The sequence below is a fragment of the Danio rerio genome, chromosome 3 (assembly GCF_052040795.2).
Source record: "Danio rerio strain M-AB ecotype USA chromosome 3, GRCz13ab, whole genome shotgun sequence".
NCBI classification, from domain to species: Eukaryota; Metazoa; Chordata; class Actinopteri; order Cypriniformes; family Danionidae; genus Danio; species Danio rerio.
The window spans coordinates 65506536-65522500 of record NC_141023.1 but is presented as its reverse complement, the minus strand read 5'-3'; the positions used below and the strand labels follow the sequence as shown (position 1 = coordinate 65522500).

General features: G+C 40.5%; 2 protein-coding genes across 2 annotated transcripts in view; one reads left to right on the top strand and one right to left on the bottom strand.

The window, feature by feature from the left end:
- Window positions 1-2146, top strand: part of si:ch73-364h19.2 — a 16744-nt gene extending 14598 nt beyond the window's left edge. The window contains 1 exon segment of the mRNA NM_001442730.1: window positions 1-2146. This exon segment is cut by the window's left edge and continues 1732 nt beyond it. The gene's annotated coding sequence lies outside the window, so the exon portion shown is untranslated.
- Window positions 1221-15965, bottom strand: LOC108182859 (uncharacterized). Its single transcript, XM_088649569.1, has 4 exons — window positions 14292-15965; window positions 7928-7941; window positions 2369-7471; window positions 1221-2172 (listed from the first exon to the last, which is right to left on the bottom strand). The coding sequence occupies exons 1-3, from the start codon at window positions 15835-15837 to the stop codon at window positions 6071-6073; spliced, it is 2961 nt and encodes a 986-aa protein (XP_088505695.1). The 5' UTR covers window positions 15838-15965; the 3' UTR covers window positions 1221-2172; window positions 2369-6070.

The following is a 15965-nucleotide window of genomic DNA, read 5'->3' as shown; positions in this document are numbered from 1 at the left end:
TCTCTCAGCTTCTGGTCAAAGTGTTTCCCAAGATAAAATAAAGTTTATACATTTTTCCATTAGAGGTTGGGAGTGTTTAAACCCCTTACGAATGTAATTTTTGCATAATCGGTCTCATTTAAATAATTTAATTTTAGTTAGTTTTAAACGACGACAATCCCATTAAGCATTGCGAATGACATCATTGTCGTGCTCCAAATTGCACATATTGCCTTCTGAAGGGCACTTCGGAGTAGAACCAATCATGGCTGCCACGATTGAGCTCCTACTCCTAGCAGAGAAGTTGTGTTGCGCTCAACAAAGTTATTAGGTTTAAAACTGCAGTAAGGTTATTTTATTCACTACAGTAAATACAAAGTGATTTTTCTTTGATAGAGATGACGCCAGTGCATTGTTCAATGACTAAGCTGTGTTAGCAATAATAACAACGTTACCTAAATTGATTCACACTCATTTTCTTCCGCTTTTCTGGAGCCGTGTCGCGAGGGCAGCATTCTTAGGTTAGAACCCCAGACTTCAGTCTCACCCGACACTTCCTCCAGCGGGATCCCAAGGCGTTCCCAGTCCAGCTGAGAGACATTGTCCCTCCAGCGCATCCTGGGTCTTCCCCGAGGCCTCCTCCGGGTGGGACATGCCAGAAACACCTCCCTAGGTAGGCTTCCAGGAGGCACCTGAAACAGATTCCCGAGCCACCTCAGCTGAATTTTCTCGATGTGGAGGAGCAGCGGCTCTATCCCCGAGCTCCTCCTGGGTGTCAGAGCTCCTCACCTTATCCATAAGGGTGCGCCCTGCCACCCTGCAAAGGAAACTCATTTCGGCCGCTTGTCTCCAAGATCTTGTCCTTTCGTTCATGACCCAAAGACCAAAATTTAGCAATTTAATAAGTTTTAAAAATGTTAATTAAGGTCTACAGTTGTGTTCAATAAACCAATTAACAACCCCAGAGCTCATGCATTTGACAAATAAACTCTGACATAACAAAGATTAGGCGACGCAGTGGCGCAGTAGGTAGTGCTGTCACCTCACAGCAAGAAGGTCACTGGTTCGAGCCTCGGCTGGGTCAGTTGGCATTTCTGTGTGGAGTTTGCATGTTCTCCCTGCGTTCCCTTGGGATTTCTTTGGGTGCTCTGGTTTCCCCCACAGTCCAAAGACATGCAGTACAGGTAAATTGGGTAGGCTAAATTGTCCTTTACAAATGCCTGGTTTATTTTTGGTTGCTAGGTTGCCAATCCTACAGTCAGCCTCTCTAACAACTTGACAAATAAACACTAACCTAACAAACATTACACCAACATGACCAATCAGCCGTCTTTACTATGCCTGCCTTGTTTACTGTTGGTTGCTAGGTTACCAATACTACAGTTAGCCACTCAAACAACTTGACAAATAATCTCTGACATAGCGAACATTACACCCACATGACCAATCAGCCGTCTCCATTATGACTGCCTTGTTTATTTTTGGTTGCTAGGTTACCAATGCTACAGTCAGCCACTTCGCCACCTTATTTTGCTTTGTTTATGCTAACTTTGAAAAAATTCGCTTCACGTTTAGATGCAAACCTGACTATTGTTCCTTTCGAATTTGCACAATTCTTATAGTATGGTTATTTCTAAACGCTCTCTTATTGAAAGCACTTTGTAAATATGAACTTAATAGAAAACATTCAGTGTCACGGTTGACTAAACTGCACCGATGGTTTTTCGAAACCTTTTAAAGAACTTTGCTTGAAACTAATCTGAAGTGTCTAACAATTTGCATATTGTTGATCTTGAGCACTTTATAGAACAATTTAAGACATTAAATGTGTGATGCGTAGAACTGTTTTTGACAACTAAACATAATTAGCCCCTTGTTTGGTCGTCCTGACGGAAAACCAGTTGAGAACCAGTGCTCTAGTCCATTACTGGGCTGCGTTAGATATCAGTTTGTAGTGATTAACTGTGATCCATAGCAGTAAAGCCCAGTAAATCCATTAAAGTAGTGTACAATCTCTTCCAGCTGCTGCTTCTGTGGTACTTCTGCACCTTATTATATGTAACGCAGTGTTCACCTGCCCTGTCTGCACCTTCACATTCATCTCACACGCTCAACATCATGATATATGAACATGCACTTTATGCCAATAATAAATGGAAATGAGCTCAAACCTGTGTGCTTGCTTTTGTCATCCTTTACATCAGGGGTGCCCAATCCTGCTCCTGGAGATCTACCTTACTACAGATTTCAGCTCCAACCCTAATCAAACACAACTAAACCAACTAAGTAGGATCTGGAGGAGCTCTTGGTAATTACCGACAGGTGTGTTTGATCAAGGTTTCAGCTGAACTCTGCAGGTAGGTAGATCACCAGGAACAGGATTGGGCACCCCTGCTTTACATGATTATTTTAAGAGTTCACATTTAGCTGATGATTGATTATAAGGCTTGTTTGGCGTGCTGTCCCGGGAGACAGCCCTGAGCTCATAAGGTCCTCGAGCCCGGGGCTCCCTCCCGTTTGCTAGGCGAGAGGGGAGTTTGAGCTTAGGTAGATCTCAAGAACTCCCCTGCTGTAGTAGCTAATGAACAGATAGTGATTGCTCTTGAGATAACTAACTAGGAGCATGTCTATGGTGCCTATTTGGACTATTCAATTAATTTAAGTTGCATTTGGGGGAAACCTACGTGAGCACGGGCAGAACATGTAAACTCCGCACAGAAACGTTAGCTGGCTTGGTAAGGGCTAGAACCAGTGAAGATCTTGCTGTGAGGCAACAGTGCTAACCACTGGGCCACCGTGCCACCCATCTAGGAAAGGAGGAGGAGTAGGGGTGGAAGGGGGGATTCTTCAAAACGAAGATGGCCGTGAGTGATCTGTTATTAGCTCACTTCAATGAATGGATTCTGAAGATTCGAATTATTGATTTGACTCAATTGAGTCAGATTCAATCAGATTCAAAGATTCACACTTTATCTACCATTGGTCCCGCAAATAGAAGACATCGTATCTTACCAATCTTGTTAATATTATTTACTTGGCCAACGATAATAACGTAACACAGTATATTGGGTTAACTTTTAGCAAGGTAACAAGATCTACAGCTCGAGGCAATGCACACAAGGCACACAAACAAGAACACAGTTCTTACAAAATGAGAACAGATTTATTGAGCTACACTACGATACATGAAACTAACTACGTAATAAGCAAACAACAAACAAACGCGCACACAGAGGCAGTTCAGAGGATGCAAAATGAGTTGACAATGTCCCAAATTAATTCTAATACTTCTTGCAAGATCTTAGAATCACACCTGAGAAACGACAAAAGCTAAGATATGGCTTTATCTTTAACTGCTTAAGATCAATCTGCACCAGATCAGCAAGAGACAACATTAGTTTGTGTTACTTGCGTCCTTGCTGAAGTCGAATTTCCCTCGCCGGGCTGGCTTTGGGGAAGCACGGTGCTCCTGATTGGGTAGTGACTCGTTTCGATGACGTCTTTGGGATTTACATGCTTGTGAATCGCTGTTGTCCTGGGGTCACAGAGCTAACGGACTGCTAAGAGTCGGTTTGCGGAAGTTTGTGCAGTTTCGGCGGTCCTGAAACTTAAGAGGTTTGCATAGGAAGTTCGTGGTGACCCAATTGCATGGCGGCGCGGTGTCCGGACAGGCGAGAGGGTGCAGAGAGCAGTAGCATGTGCAAGCTAGCTAATGCAAAAAGCAATGTTTCTTTGTTGCAGGGCGTTTTTAAGTGACCTGGTCTGATCCATCCCTATGGCACTGTCCGCCAATGAGCAGCTGCCATGAAGGGCGGGGCCACGCCCCTTACCGACGTGGTAGAACTCTTAAAGGATTGAAACTATCTTACATCAAACATTATAAGACGAATACTGTTTGTACTACTAGTTTTTCATTTACACCAACGTACTGCAAATGTCACTAGCTTTCGTTCAATAGCCGACATCATACATTTCAGACACATACAGATCATTTTAATCTGCTATAAGGGTTAAAACAACACATTGATTAACCTGGTTAGTTGGAACAACCACAGCATATGAGAAACGTTATGGCATATTACTCAAAGATACATCTGCCTTAGTTCTAACATTTTAAGAGCTTTTCTTTCATTCATATACATTCATTTCTCTTTGTCTCTACGAAATTGTACATAAGGATGTGCTATAGGCGAGCACATGACCAGGAGTCATTCAAAAGTCTCGTGAGGCGGTCCCCGCTGAAAATCCTGTAAAGCCCCTTTGCTTAATTTAAATAGTTTACTAATTTCGCTGAAGGGTACCCGGAACATCTGTGGCCAAAGTATTGGTCAGAACAGCCCCAAGTCAATTGGTGCTTTGTTATTGTGATGGTTTAAGCCGGGGGTCACCAAACTTGTTCCTGGAGGGCCGGTGTCCTGCAGATTTTAGCTACAACCCTAATCAAACACACCTGAAAGAGCAAATCAAGGTCTTACTAGGTATACTTGAAACGCCCAGGCAGGTGTGTTGATGCAAGTTGGAGCTAAACCCTGAAGGGACACAGGCCCTCCAGGACCGAGATTGGTGACCCTTGGTGTAGAGAACAGACACTTTGGAGATGCCCAAGATTTCAAATTCAGCTCGTGTTGAACACTGCAATATGCTGATGTGTTTCTTCAGCGAATTTGAAGCTCTTAACCTCAAATGTTATTTGTTCTTCTATTTTTTCTAGCAGATAACTGACCAGCAACAATATTTAAACAAAGATACAAACAATATACCAAATCATTTAAAAAAAAAAAAATTTTCCCAAGAAAAATATTCAAATTATATTTTTGCTCAAGTCGGTCTACTACTAAACTGTGTGGGTGGATGATTTTCGGTCAGTGGAAAGTAAGGTTTTAATTATCGCTTCACTAATTGTATTGTATCACAATCTTTTGTCATACATTTGCAATTGTTTTAATATGTCGTAATTTTAAAAATTACGTCTTGACCGTCTGATTTTTCACGCCGATGTGCTTTTATTACATTTAGATTTCAACGAAATATTAAAATTAAAACGGAAGCGAATTATGTCATAACGAATGCCCTTAAATGATGTCTTTGACAGTAAGCATCCATGTTTCTTGACATGATTGGGGGAAGAGGTGGGCGGTGCTGGATTTGTGCGTACCTTGGAGTAAAATCCTACAGGCGCCCCTGCTCTGTTCTGCTTCTAAAGGCTCCTACACACCGGGATGCTTTTCGTTTGCGTTTATCGTCAGCGTTTCACGGGACTTTTTTTGCATTCAAACCCAAGCGATTTTCACTGGCATCAAGCAGAAGAGTATGCACAATTACTCCTTGACGTTAGATGGCGCTACACAACTTTAAACTTCCGACACCCGCTCATAACACAGAAGAAGAGGAGGAGAGGAAGTTCACATGCTTGTTGTTAAAGTTGTTAAAGTTACTGGTGACTGAAACAAGCATAGATGGTACAAGTAGCAGCTCCAGCTCTAGTGATGAAGAAATTATTATTGTTCACCAGTGCAATAAGCAGCTCTAAGATCATATCGGCTCTGGGCATCTTCTTCAATGTGCAGTTTTGCGCTTGAGCGCCTCCAAATGTGGCACGTAAAAATAAAATACGAGCATGAGGCGTTTTTTTTTTTAAATGACGCTTTTGCGGCTGGTGTTTTGCGCGTTGGTGTGCACGATCACATTGACGCACTTTATTTAGTCACGAAGCGATAAACGTCAACGGAAAACGTGAGCAAAAAACGTCTCGGTGTGCACAGGCCTTTAGACATTCTTTTAGCCTCATAATTTGATGTCGCCGTTACTTTGCTGTTTTCACAGGAATCGAAAAGCAATATGGTGTTTACGACATCACAGAGAAGATAGCATTCAAAGACTTAAAACTACACACTGTTCCTCGATTCTAAGACAGTTTTCATAGGAAATTGACAAATAGTCACTGGTAAATTGAACTTTTGTGAGAAGGCAGCACAGTTCACAGAAAACAATACTGTCTACTGTCCCGAGCGTCCGTAATGTTGAGCCCTAGGGATGGTTAGGAGGCCATAATTGACAGGGGCCAGGGGCAAATTTGGCCAGGATGCCGAGGTTAAAACCCTACTCTATCTTGAAGGACATCGTTTTTCAAAGAACAAATTGCTGTGTGAGTCCTCTCATGTACTTTCAGGCAACCTAAATAACTGAATCTCTTGTCGCAGTGTGAACACATGTACGGTTTCTCTCCAGTGTGAATCCTCTCATGTTCTTTCAGACTATCTAATCGACTGAATCTCTTGCTGCAGTGTGAACACATGTATGGTTTCTCTCCAGTGTGAGTCCTCACATGTACTTTCAGTTGTCCTGGCTCTCTGAATGTCTTGTCGCAGTGTGAACACTTGTACGGTTTCACTCCAGTGTGAATCCTCTCATGCACTTTCAGATTTCCTAATCGACTGAATCTCTTGTCGCAGTGTGAACATGTGTAGGGTTTTTCTCCAGTGTGAATCTTCTCATGTGCTTTCAGAGATGCTATCTGACTGAATCTCTTGTCGCAGTGTGAACACTTGTACGGTTTCTCTCCAGTGTGATTCCTTTCGTGCCGTTCCAACTGATCAGCTGTAATGAAAGTCTTCCCACACTCAAAGCAGTAATACTCTCTCACACCAGTGTGGATCTTCTGATGGGTTATTATACTTGACTGCCATGTAAAACCCTTTCCACACACAGAACATGAATACGGTTTCTCCTTTGTATGAACTCTTAGGTGGTTCTTCAGAAGGGAACCCCTTGCAAATGTTTTACCGCATTGATCACACTTGTGTGGTTTCTCTCCAGTGTGGATCAGCACATGTTTATTTAGTGATGAGGAGTCTTTAAAACTCTTTCCACACTGGGTACATGTGAATGGTCTCTCTTCAGTGTGGATAAACATGTGTTGATTAAGGTTTGATAATCGTCTGAAACTCTTACCACACTGGGTACATGTGAATGGTTTCTCTCCGGTGTGGATCAACATGTGTAGATTAAATAATGAAAATCGTCTAAAACTCTTCCCACACTGGGTACATGTGTATGGTTTCTCTCCAGTGTGGATCATATTATGTCTATTAAAGGTTGATGATTGTGTAAAACTCTTCCCACACTGGGTACACGTGAATGGTTTCTCTCCGGTGTGGATCATCATATGTCTATTAAGGGATGATGATTGTGTAAAACTCTTCCCACACTGGGTACATGTGAATGGTTTCTCTCCAGTGTGGATCAACATATGTCTATTAAAGGATAATGATTCTCCGAAACTCTTTCCACACTGAGTGCATGTGAATGGTTTCTCTCCAGTGTGGATCATCATGTGTCTATTAAGGTGTGATGATCGTGTGAAACTCTTACCACACTGGGTACATGTGATTGGTTTCTCTCCAGTGCGGACCATCTTGAGAATTTTACGGCTGCTTTGCATCCAAATCAATCTCTTTCCACACTGAGTGCAGGCGAAAAAATCTTGCCTCTTCTTTTACTAGTTTACTTTTACTCCACTAGTTCATCATCTTCTCCAGGCCTCTCATTCTTCTGAAATCAAAGCAAATAAAGTTCTGTTAAAAGATATTCAACAAAGTACATTACCGGTCAGATATTAAGTCTGTGCAAAGCATATTTCTGAAATGAACACAGTGAGTAAATTACACTAGAAGTACAAATGAATAAAAGATAACATTAGCAGCTATGAATAAAGGTCAAATATTTTCCTAATGTTAAAGACACAATGGGTGATTGAGTTCAGAAACAGTTTTGTTGTGCTGGTTGAAACTATATTTACATTCTGATAGTTATGATTAAAGTAAATGATTTAAATGTATTTATAAGTATGTTTATACTCTGGATAAGTAAAAAATGTTTGTTAAATTATAAATTTCAGGCCGAAAATTAGTCATCTGTTCTTATGTCGTTTAGTGCTACAGCCGGGCACCTCAAATTTAATACCTGAAAGATTCGCAAGTTTAGGCAATGTTAAAAATTTATAAAAAAAAATATTTGCAATTAATTAAAACTATTAAAAAGTAGCGACTACGCTGGAGGAAAGGGAAAGTGATAAACTCTTTAGCGATGTAGGATATTTTTTCAGGTTGTAATGTTAAAGTATATTAATGTTGATTTATACTTCTGCATCAAACATGAGTGTGGATGGGCTGGAAGGGCATCCGCTGCATAAAAAAACTTGCTGGATAAGTTGGCGGTTCATTCCGCTGTGGCGACCCCAGATTAATAAAGGGACTGAGCCGACAAGAAAATGAATGAATGACATTGAAACTGATAAAAATATTTTTTACTTAAATTGTGTGGCCATTATCAAATATTTATAGAATATATACAGAATATATATATATGTATATAATATAGTATTTACAGAATATTATTTATTGTTGTTGTTAGCACTTGCCAAAAATGAAGAATCTAAACTTTTCTAAATCCTGAATCAATATCAGAGATGCTTTTGCGAGCTGGGGGGAAATATGCAGTTCAAAACCGCAATCTGAAGACATAATATGTTGCCTAATGATATCGTCATTGTATTAATTTTTTGGTAAAATCTTTATTTACGTTAGATGTGTGAGCATGGACCGCCAACTTATCCAGCAAGTTTTTACACAGCGGATGCCCTTCCAGCCACAACCCATCTCTGGGAAACATCCACACACACACACTCATGCACTACAGACAATTTAGCCTACCCAATTCACCTGTACCGCATGTCTTTGCACTGTGGCGGAAACCGGAGCACCCGGAGGAAACCCATGTGAAGGCAGGGAGAACATGCAAACTCCACACAGAAACGCCAACTGAGCCGAGGTTCGAACCAGCAACCCAGCGGCCTTCTTGCTGTGAGGCGACAGCACTACCTACTGCGCCACTGCCTCGCCTTATATAATAATAATAATAAAAATAATATCTACCCCCATGCGGTCGCTTAAGGACTGTCGAACTTTCGCCTTGAACTCTGCCACTCTGATGTCATCCTCCTCGGCCCTCATCAGATGCGTGTTGAGGAGGCTGAAGGTGATGGGGTAAATGTTGGAAATAGACACTTTTTTTTTCTGCCGACATTACCGTGGTTGTACATTTTAAAGTTTCCAACACTGGCACAATCTCAGCCATAATATGCCAGTATTCGTCTCGCATTTCAAGGGTTCTGGCATGTTTATTTTTGTTATTTTTGTTATCGTTCTGTCGGGCAGAACCACTGCAATAGCCCACCTTTGTTCAAGAAGCCTCCCGAACATGTCAAACACCGAGTTCCATCGTGTCTTACATGACTGGATGAGCTGGTGTTGTGAGGGCTGTCCAGCAGTCAGTCGTGAGGGCCACAAACTTTGTGCGACTGAGTTGTGTTTTAAGCCAATGGTTCTCAAAGTTGGGGTCGGGACCCCTCGAGGGGTCGTGGGACAATGAAGGGGGGGTCGCCTGGTGGTTTCCAAAAATCTATTTATTTTTATTAAGCCATAAGAATTACCATATTTTATCCATAACCTGAAGAGAACTGAAGAGAAAAAAATAGTTGTTTATACCATATATAGTTACTATGGTAGCTTATAATTATTACTTCTATTGGATTGCAACCCCTGCGGTAATTACATTGTATTAAAGAAGCAGCAAAAGTGTCAGATGCAGCAGATTTCATAACATCTGGTTAAACTTTGTGGCCCATTTACAGCTCTCATACATTAAAAAATTAAAAGAAGAATAGACTTGGGTCCATTGGTGTGTGTGCGCCATTGCATGCAAGATTTGTTTGTTTGTTTGTTTGTTTGCTTTATTTATAGAGCACATTTAAAAACAACAGATGTTGACCAAAGTGCTTTACAAAACGACCAGCATACAAAATCTATACCTATATATAAAAAATTTGCAAAATATGTAAAACAGATTAAAATTAATTACAATCAAAGGCAAGAGACAGAAGGTGATTTTTTAGATGAGACTTAAAAGCACCAAGTGAAGAACATGACCGGATCTGTAAAGGCAGACCATTCCACAGTCGGGGGGCTGCAGCAGAAAAAGCCCTGTCACCTCTTGATTTCAACCGCGTTTTGGGGACAACTAGCTGAAATGTGTTTTCAGACCTGATTGGCCTCAATGAAGTGTGCCAGTGAAGAAGCTCAGAAATGTAAGTCGGTGCCAGACCATTCAAACTTTTAAAAACTAGAAGCAATAATTTATATTGAATTCTAAATTGGACTGGGAGCCAGTGAAGAGACAATAAAACTGGTGAGATACTAGAGAATTTTTTTGTCCCAGTTAAAAGCCTAGCAGCTGCATTTTGAACCAGCTGCAGGCGTGCTATTGATGCCTGTGAAACTCCAGAATACAAAGAGTTACAGTAGTCCAGTCTTGACATAATAAAAACATTAATGACAGTTTCCAGCTCTTTAAAAGAAAGAAAAGGCTTCAATTTGGCAATGTTCCTTAATTGATAGAAACCACTTTTGACGACTGAGTTTATTTGCTTGTCAAACTTTAACTCAGTGTCAAATTTCTGTATTTATAACCACCTCAGAGGATATTGGGGGTCGCGAGTCACTGGCATTGTCATTTTGGGGGTCGCGGCCTGAAAAGTTTGGGAACCCGTTTTAAGCGATGTTTTTCTCTCCTCAAAACAGTTCTTGATTCTACGGGTAATAGTAGCTCGCGAAGGAATATCGTAATTGGGTTTAATAAATCTCAGCAGCTCTTGAAAACCTTCACCACATACGACACTGATAGGCAAAATGTCTTTAACTACCATTAAACATATTCTCGGAGTTATCTCTTCAGATCGCCGTGCATCGCATCTTCTCCCTGATAACATGGAGGGCCGCATTTGTTGTCCTTCATCACAGAATGCAAGTGGATGTTTGCTTCGCAGGTGATATTACATTGTACTTGTACTACTGCGGTATTTTAATACCGCTGTGCATATTTTGCAAGTTACTTCGTCTGCCTTTCTGTCAAAATGGTCCCAAACGGTACTTCTTTTTGCTCTCTTCATTTTGCTTCTGTCAAAACACGCGACCTCTATAATCACGTGCGATTGAGTTCTTAACAAAGATGTGTCACATATATATTTATTATTTTAAAATGTATAAGCATATAACAATACTACTAAAAGTATTAATGTTATTAATAAATGACAATATAAAAATAATAATAATTTTAAACCGTTTAACTGATAACATTAATCGGTTAAAAGTGCACTCTTTCGGTCAACGGTTAAACGGTCAATGTGAGCATCTCTACTAGAAACACGAATGAAGCCACACAGATAACATTAGCAGCTATGAACAAAGCTAACTATTTTCCTAATTCCTGAAGGGATAATCGGCAGCAAAGTTAAACATATCACACTCGTGAACGCTACAGAAGTCAGATATAATACACTTACTTTGAAAAGACGCACAACACCCGTAACAGAAGAATAATTATACAGCAAACGGCAAAGTTTAGCATTCATCAGCGATCCGACTCATACTCCATCCACTTCATACACTGAGCGCCGAGGCGGGATATTAGCCTGTGTGTGGCTCAGCGAATGCTGATTGGTTGCTGTGTGTTGCTCTGCGAATGCTGATTGGCTGCTGTTTGTTGCCCAGAGAATGCTGATTGGCTGCTTGTGTGTTGCTTAGCGAATGCTAGTGAAAGTTTGTCTGGTCTGAAAGTGGCTTTGTGGTTTATAATGAATGTTTTTGTTTTAATAGTGAAGTATTATAATGTGTAACGGTAGGCCTGTTCACTGTATTTGGTGTGAACCCAACATTATAATAAAAATCCATGCTGCTTTATAAAGTATGTTGACTAAATCACTTCTTCCATAATGTTTGTTTTGTGACTCTGATTAAATTATGTTGTGTTCCTCAGTTCTGCTTCTGTCAGATGTGACAGAGTTTTGGTGAAAAGTAATGACTTTAGGCTCAAGGCCAGCCTGGTGAAAGGGGGTGGTTCTTTTTTTCTTCAGAAAGGTGACCTTTATGCAGTTATTTGATTCATTTTCCTTTGAATTATAATGTTTAAAAAGCATTTAGTGACATTTTAAGCTGGATTAGATGGTCATCATAACCACACTTTCTAAATAATTTTGAAAAAAGAAATATAAAGAGAAAAAAATGCAAATTTATTACATCATATTGCAGCAAAAAAAGCTCAGTTTATGAATATTAATAATCAATAATAACAAGTTATTATTAATTATTAATATTTCAGCTTAACCTTCTGTCAATTTGGTTAAACAAATATATAAATATATGTGATTGCGCCTGCTCGACTAAGCAGACTCTCAGATTATGAATATTAATTATCAACAATAACAAATTATTATTAATCATTAATATTCTGGATTAATTTATTGTAAATTTGGCCAAATAAATATAACCAGAACTCGCCGCTCTTCCGAGTGGACTCTGTAATGATTTATTCATTTAGAAAGGGGATTATCACTACTCCTCGTGAAGTAGATTAATCAGTCATAAGTAGGCCAACACGGAATCTGCGCGCACAGAATTCTGCAGATGTTTAGCCCATTATTAATTCTGTTTATTTACTTGAGTAAATGTGTAAATCTGAATTTATTCAGTTTTTATTCAGTAATTTATTACTTTTTATTTCAAATATTAAGGTTTTAGTTTTGATACTCCGCTGGATACTCCCGAAATAATTTTGCAGATTTTTACCAAAATTCTCCGCAGAAATAGCAAAAAACATCTGCAGATTCCGTCTGGCCCTGGTCATAAGTTTTGATCAACTTATAAGAGCTATGCAGGGGAATCTATCATTTCAGACACTTTTTCTGTGAGGCAAACACTACAATCCATTTGATTATAATGGGATTTATTGACTAGTCTGACATATAACAAACAAACACACAAACATAACATAAAACATAGAACAAATGTATACTGCATGTGGGTAGGCTATATATATATATATATATATATATATATATATATATATATATATATATATATACGGGTTGGGGGGGGGGGGGGGTGGACATTATAATGATGTAGAGCTTAGCGATTTTTCTAGTCTTTTTTTATTAAAAAAAATAAACAGTACGTTTGAAAACTAATGGAAAACAAAAACAGCCAAATTATTATTATAATTGCCTTTTTTTTACTGGTCAGATTTTTCTTTCACGAGTCCTAGATTTAGATTAAAAGTTTATTGTAAAATTCAGCATAGGTCAGTGAAAGATGACTACACTTACGTTAAATTTCGCTTGGTCTTAAAGCCTTTGATGGGTTATTTTCATAATTTCCCTGCTGAAAAATCCAGCTTAAAGCAGCCTAGGCTGGTTTTAGCTGGTTGACCAGCCTGGTTGTAGAGGGGTTTTAGCCATTTTAAGGATCCAGTAAATTTCCAGCCTGGTTTTAGCTGGTCAGGGTGAAAAAATGACCAGCTAAAACCAGCTTGACCAGCCTGGTTTAAGCTGGACATAACTGGTTTTGGCTGGGCTTCCAGTCTGGCTAGGCTAGTAAGCTGGTTTTAGCTGGTCATCTCCCAGCCTGACCAGCTAAGACAAGGCTGGAAATGGCTGAAAACCAGCCTGGAAATGGCCAAAACCCCTCTAAAACCCCCTCCCGTCTCCCATGACGGCCCGCACTCACACCACATTCGGGCCTGGGCACGCTTACGTCATCGATGCTGTGCTGTTCAGTGAGAAGCGCTGTCACTCAGCAGCACAGTGGAGATTTCTCTAGTTATATCGTTTCAGTCAGTTTGATATGCAGTTAAATATTTCGCCAAACAGTCCTTAGGGATGCGGTGACACGCAGTCAGATATTTCGATAAACAGATCCGCCACTTTTGGCGCTCATAAACAATCATAAAGCCCTCGTGCTGCAGGAATGAGGAGTTCTGCTGAAGGTGCGCAGCTGTCGTGAAGTAAGGAGTTTGCGTATTTAATAAACTACGACAGTTTGCGTTCACTGAACAGTAAGAATAATTAATAAATCCATATGAAACAGTCCCATAAAGTCACGTCTCGCTTTCGGTTTCGGGCTTTGGCGCGTTTTGCACTCACACTACAAATGAACCGCGCCAAAGCCCAAGTGAACCGCGCTCAGGCCCACCTCCTCCTACCGGGCCAGGGCCGGCCCAGTGAACCATGCCTGAGCCCGATTCAGCGCACTCACACTTCTCAAACGATCCGGGAAACAGGCCTGGACACGGTACGGATGGCATAGAATGAGTAGGCCCTTAATGTTGAGCCCTAGGGATGGTTAGGAGGCCATGATTGACAGGGGACAGGGGCAAATTTGGCCAGGATGCCGAGGTTAAAACCCTACTCTATTTTGAAGGACATAGTTTTGAACAAATTGCTGTGTGAGTCCTCTCATGTACTTTCAGTTCTCCTAATCGAATGAATCTCTTGTTGCAGTGTGAACACATGTATGGTTTCTCTCCAGTGTGAATCCTCTCATGTACTTTCAGCTGTCCTGAATCTTTGAATGTCTTGTCGCAGTGTGAACACTTATAGGGTTTCTCTCCAGTGTGAGTCAGCTCATGTGCTTTCAGTTCTCCTAATCGAATGAATCTCTTTTCGCAGTGTGAACACATGTATGGTTTCTCTCCAGTGTGAATCATCTCATGTACTTTCAGCTGTCCTGAACCTCTGAATCTCTTTTCGCAGTGTGAACACATGTACGGTTTCTCTCCAGTGTGAATCCTCTTATGTACTTTCAGTCTTGCTAATCGAATGAATCTCTTGTCGCAGTGTGAACACGTGTATGGTTTCTCTCCAGTGTGAATCATCTCATGTACTTTCAGCTGTCCTGAATCTTTGAATCTCTTGTCGCAGTGTGAACACTTGTAGGGTTTCTCTCCAGTGTGATTCCTTTCGTGCCGTTCCAACTGATCAGCAGTAACAAAAGTCTTCCCACACTCAAAGCAGTAATACTCTCTCACACCAGTGTGGATCTTCTGATGGGTTATTATACTTGACTGCCATGTAAAACCCTTTCCACACACAGAACATGAATACGGTTTCTCCTTTGTATGAACTCTTAGATGGGTTTTCAGATTCGAACCCCTTGCAAATGTTTTACCGCATTGATCACATTTGTGTGGCTTCTCTCCAGTGTGGATCAACATGTGTTGCTTTAGTGATGAGGAGTTTTTAAAACTCTTTCCACATTGAGTACATGTGAATGGTCTCTCTCCAGTGTGGATTAACATATGTCTATTGAGGAATGATAATCGTCTGAAACTCTTACCACACTGGGTACATGTGAACGATCTCTTTCCAGTGTGAAACAACATGTGTTTATTAAGAGATGATGATTGTGTAAAACTCTTACCACACTGGGTACATGTGAATAGTCTCTCTGCAGTGTGGATCATCATATGTCTATTGAGGAATGATAATCGTGTGAAACTCTTACCACACTGGGTACATGTGAATGGTCTCTCTCCAGTGTGGCTCTTCATGTGTTCATTAAGGTATAATAATCGTTTGAAACTCTTATCACACTGGGTACATGTGAATGGTTTCTCTCTGGTATGGATCATCATATGATTATTGAGGGATGATGATTGTCTGAAACTCTTACTACACCGGGTACATGTCAATGGTCTCTCTCCAGTGTGGATCATCATGTGTTCATTAAGGGATGATAATCGTGTGAAACTGTTACCACACTGGGTACATGTGAATGGTCTCTCTCCAGTGTGGATCATCATGTGTTCATTAAGGGATGATAATCGTATGAAACTGTTACCACACTGGGTACATGTGAATGGTCTCTCTCCGGTGTGGATCATCATATGTCTATTAAGGGATGATGATCGTGTGAAACTCTTACCACACTGGGTACATGTAAATGGTTTCTCTCCAATGCGGACCATCATGAGAATTTTACGGCTGCTTTGCTTCCAAATCAATCTCTTTCCACACTGAGTGCAGGCGAAAAAATCTTGCCTCTTCTTTTACTAGTTTACTTTTACTCCACTAGTTCATCATCTTCTCCAGGCCTCTC

Excerpts from the sequence above, each read along its gene's own strand:
- LOC108182859 (XM_088649569.1), bottom strand. The coding sequence starts at position 15,837 with ATGATGGTCCGCATTGGAGAGAAACCATTTACATGTACCCAGTGTGGT.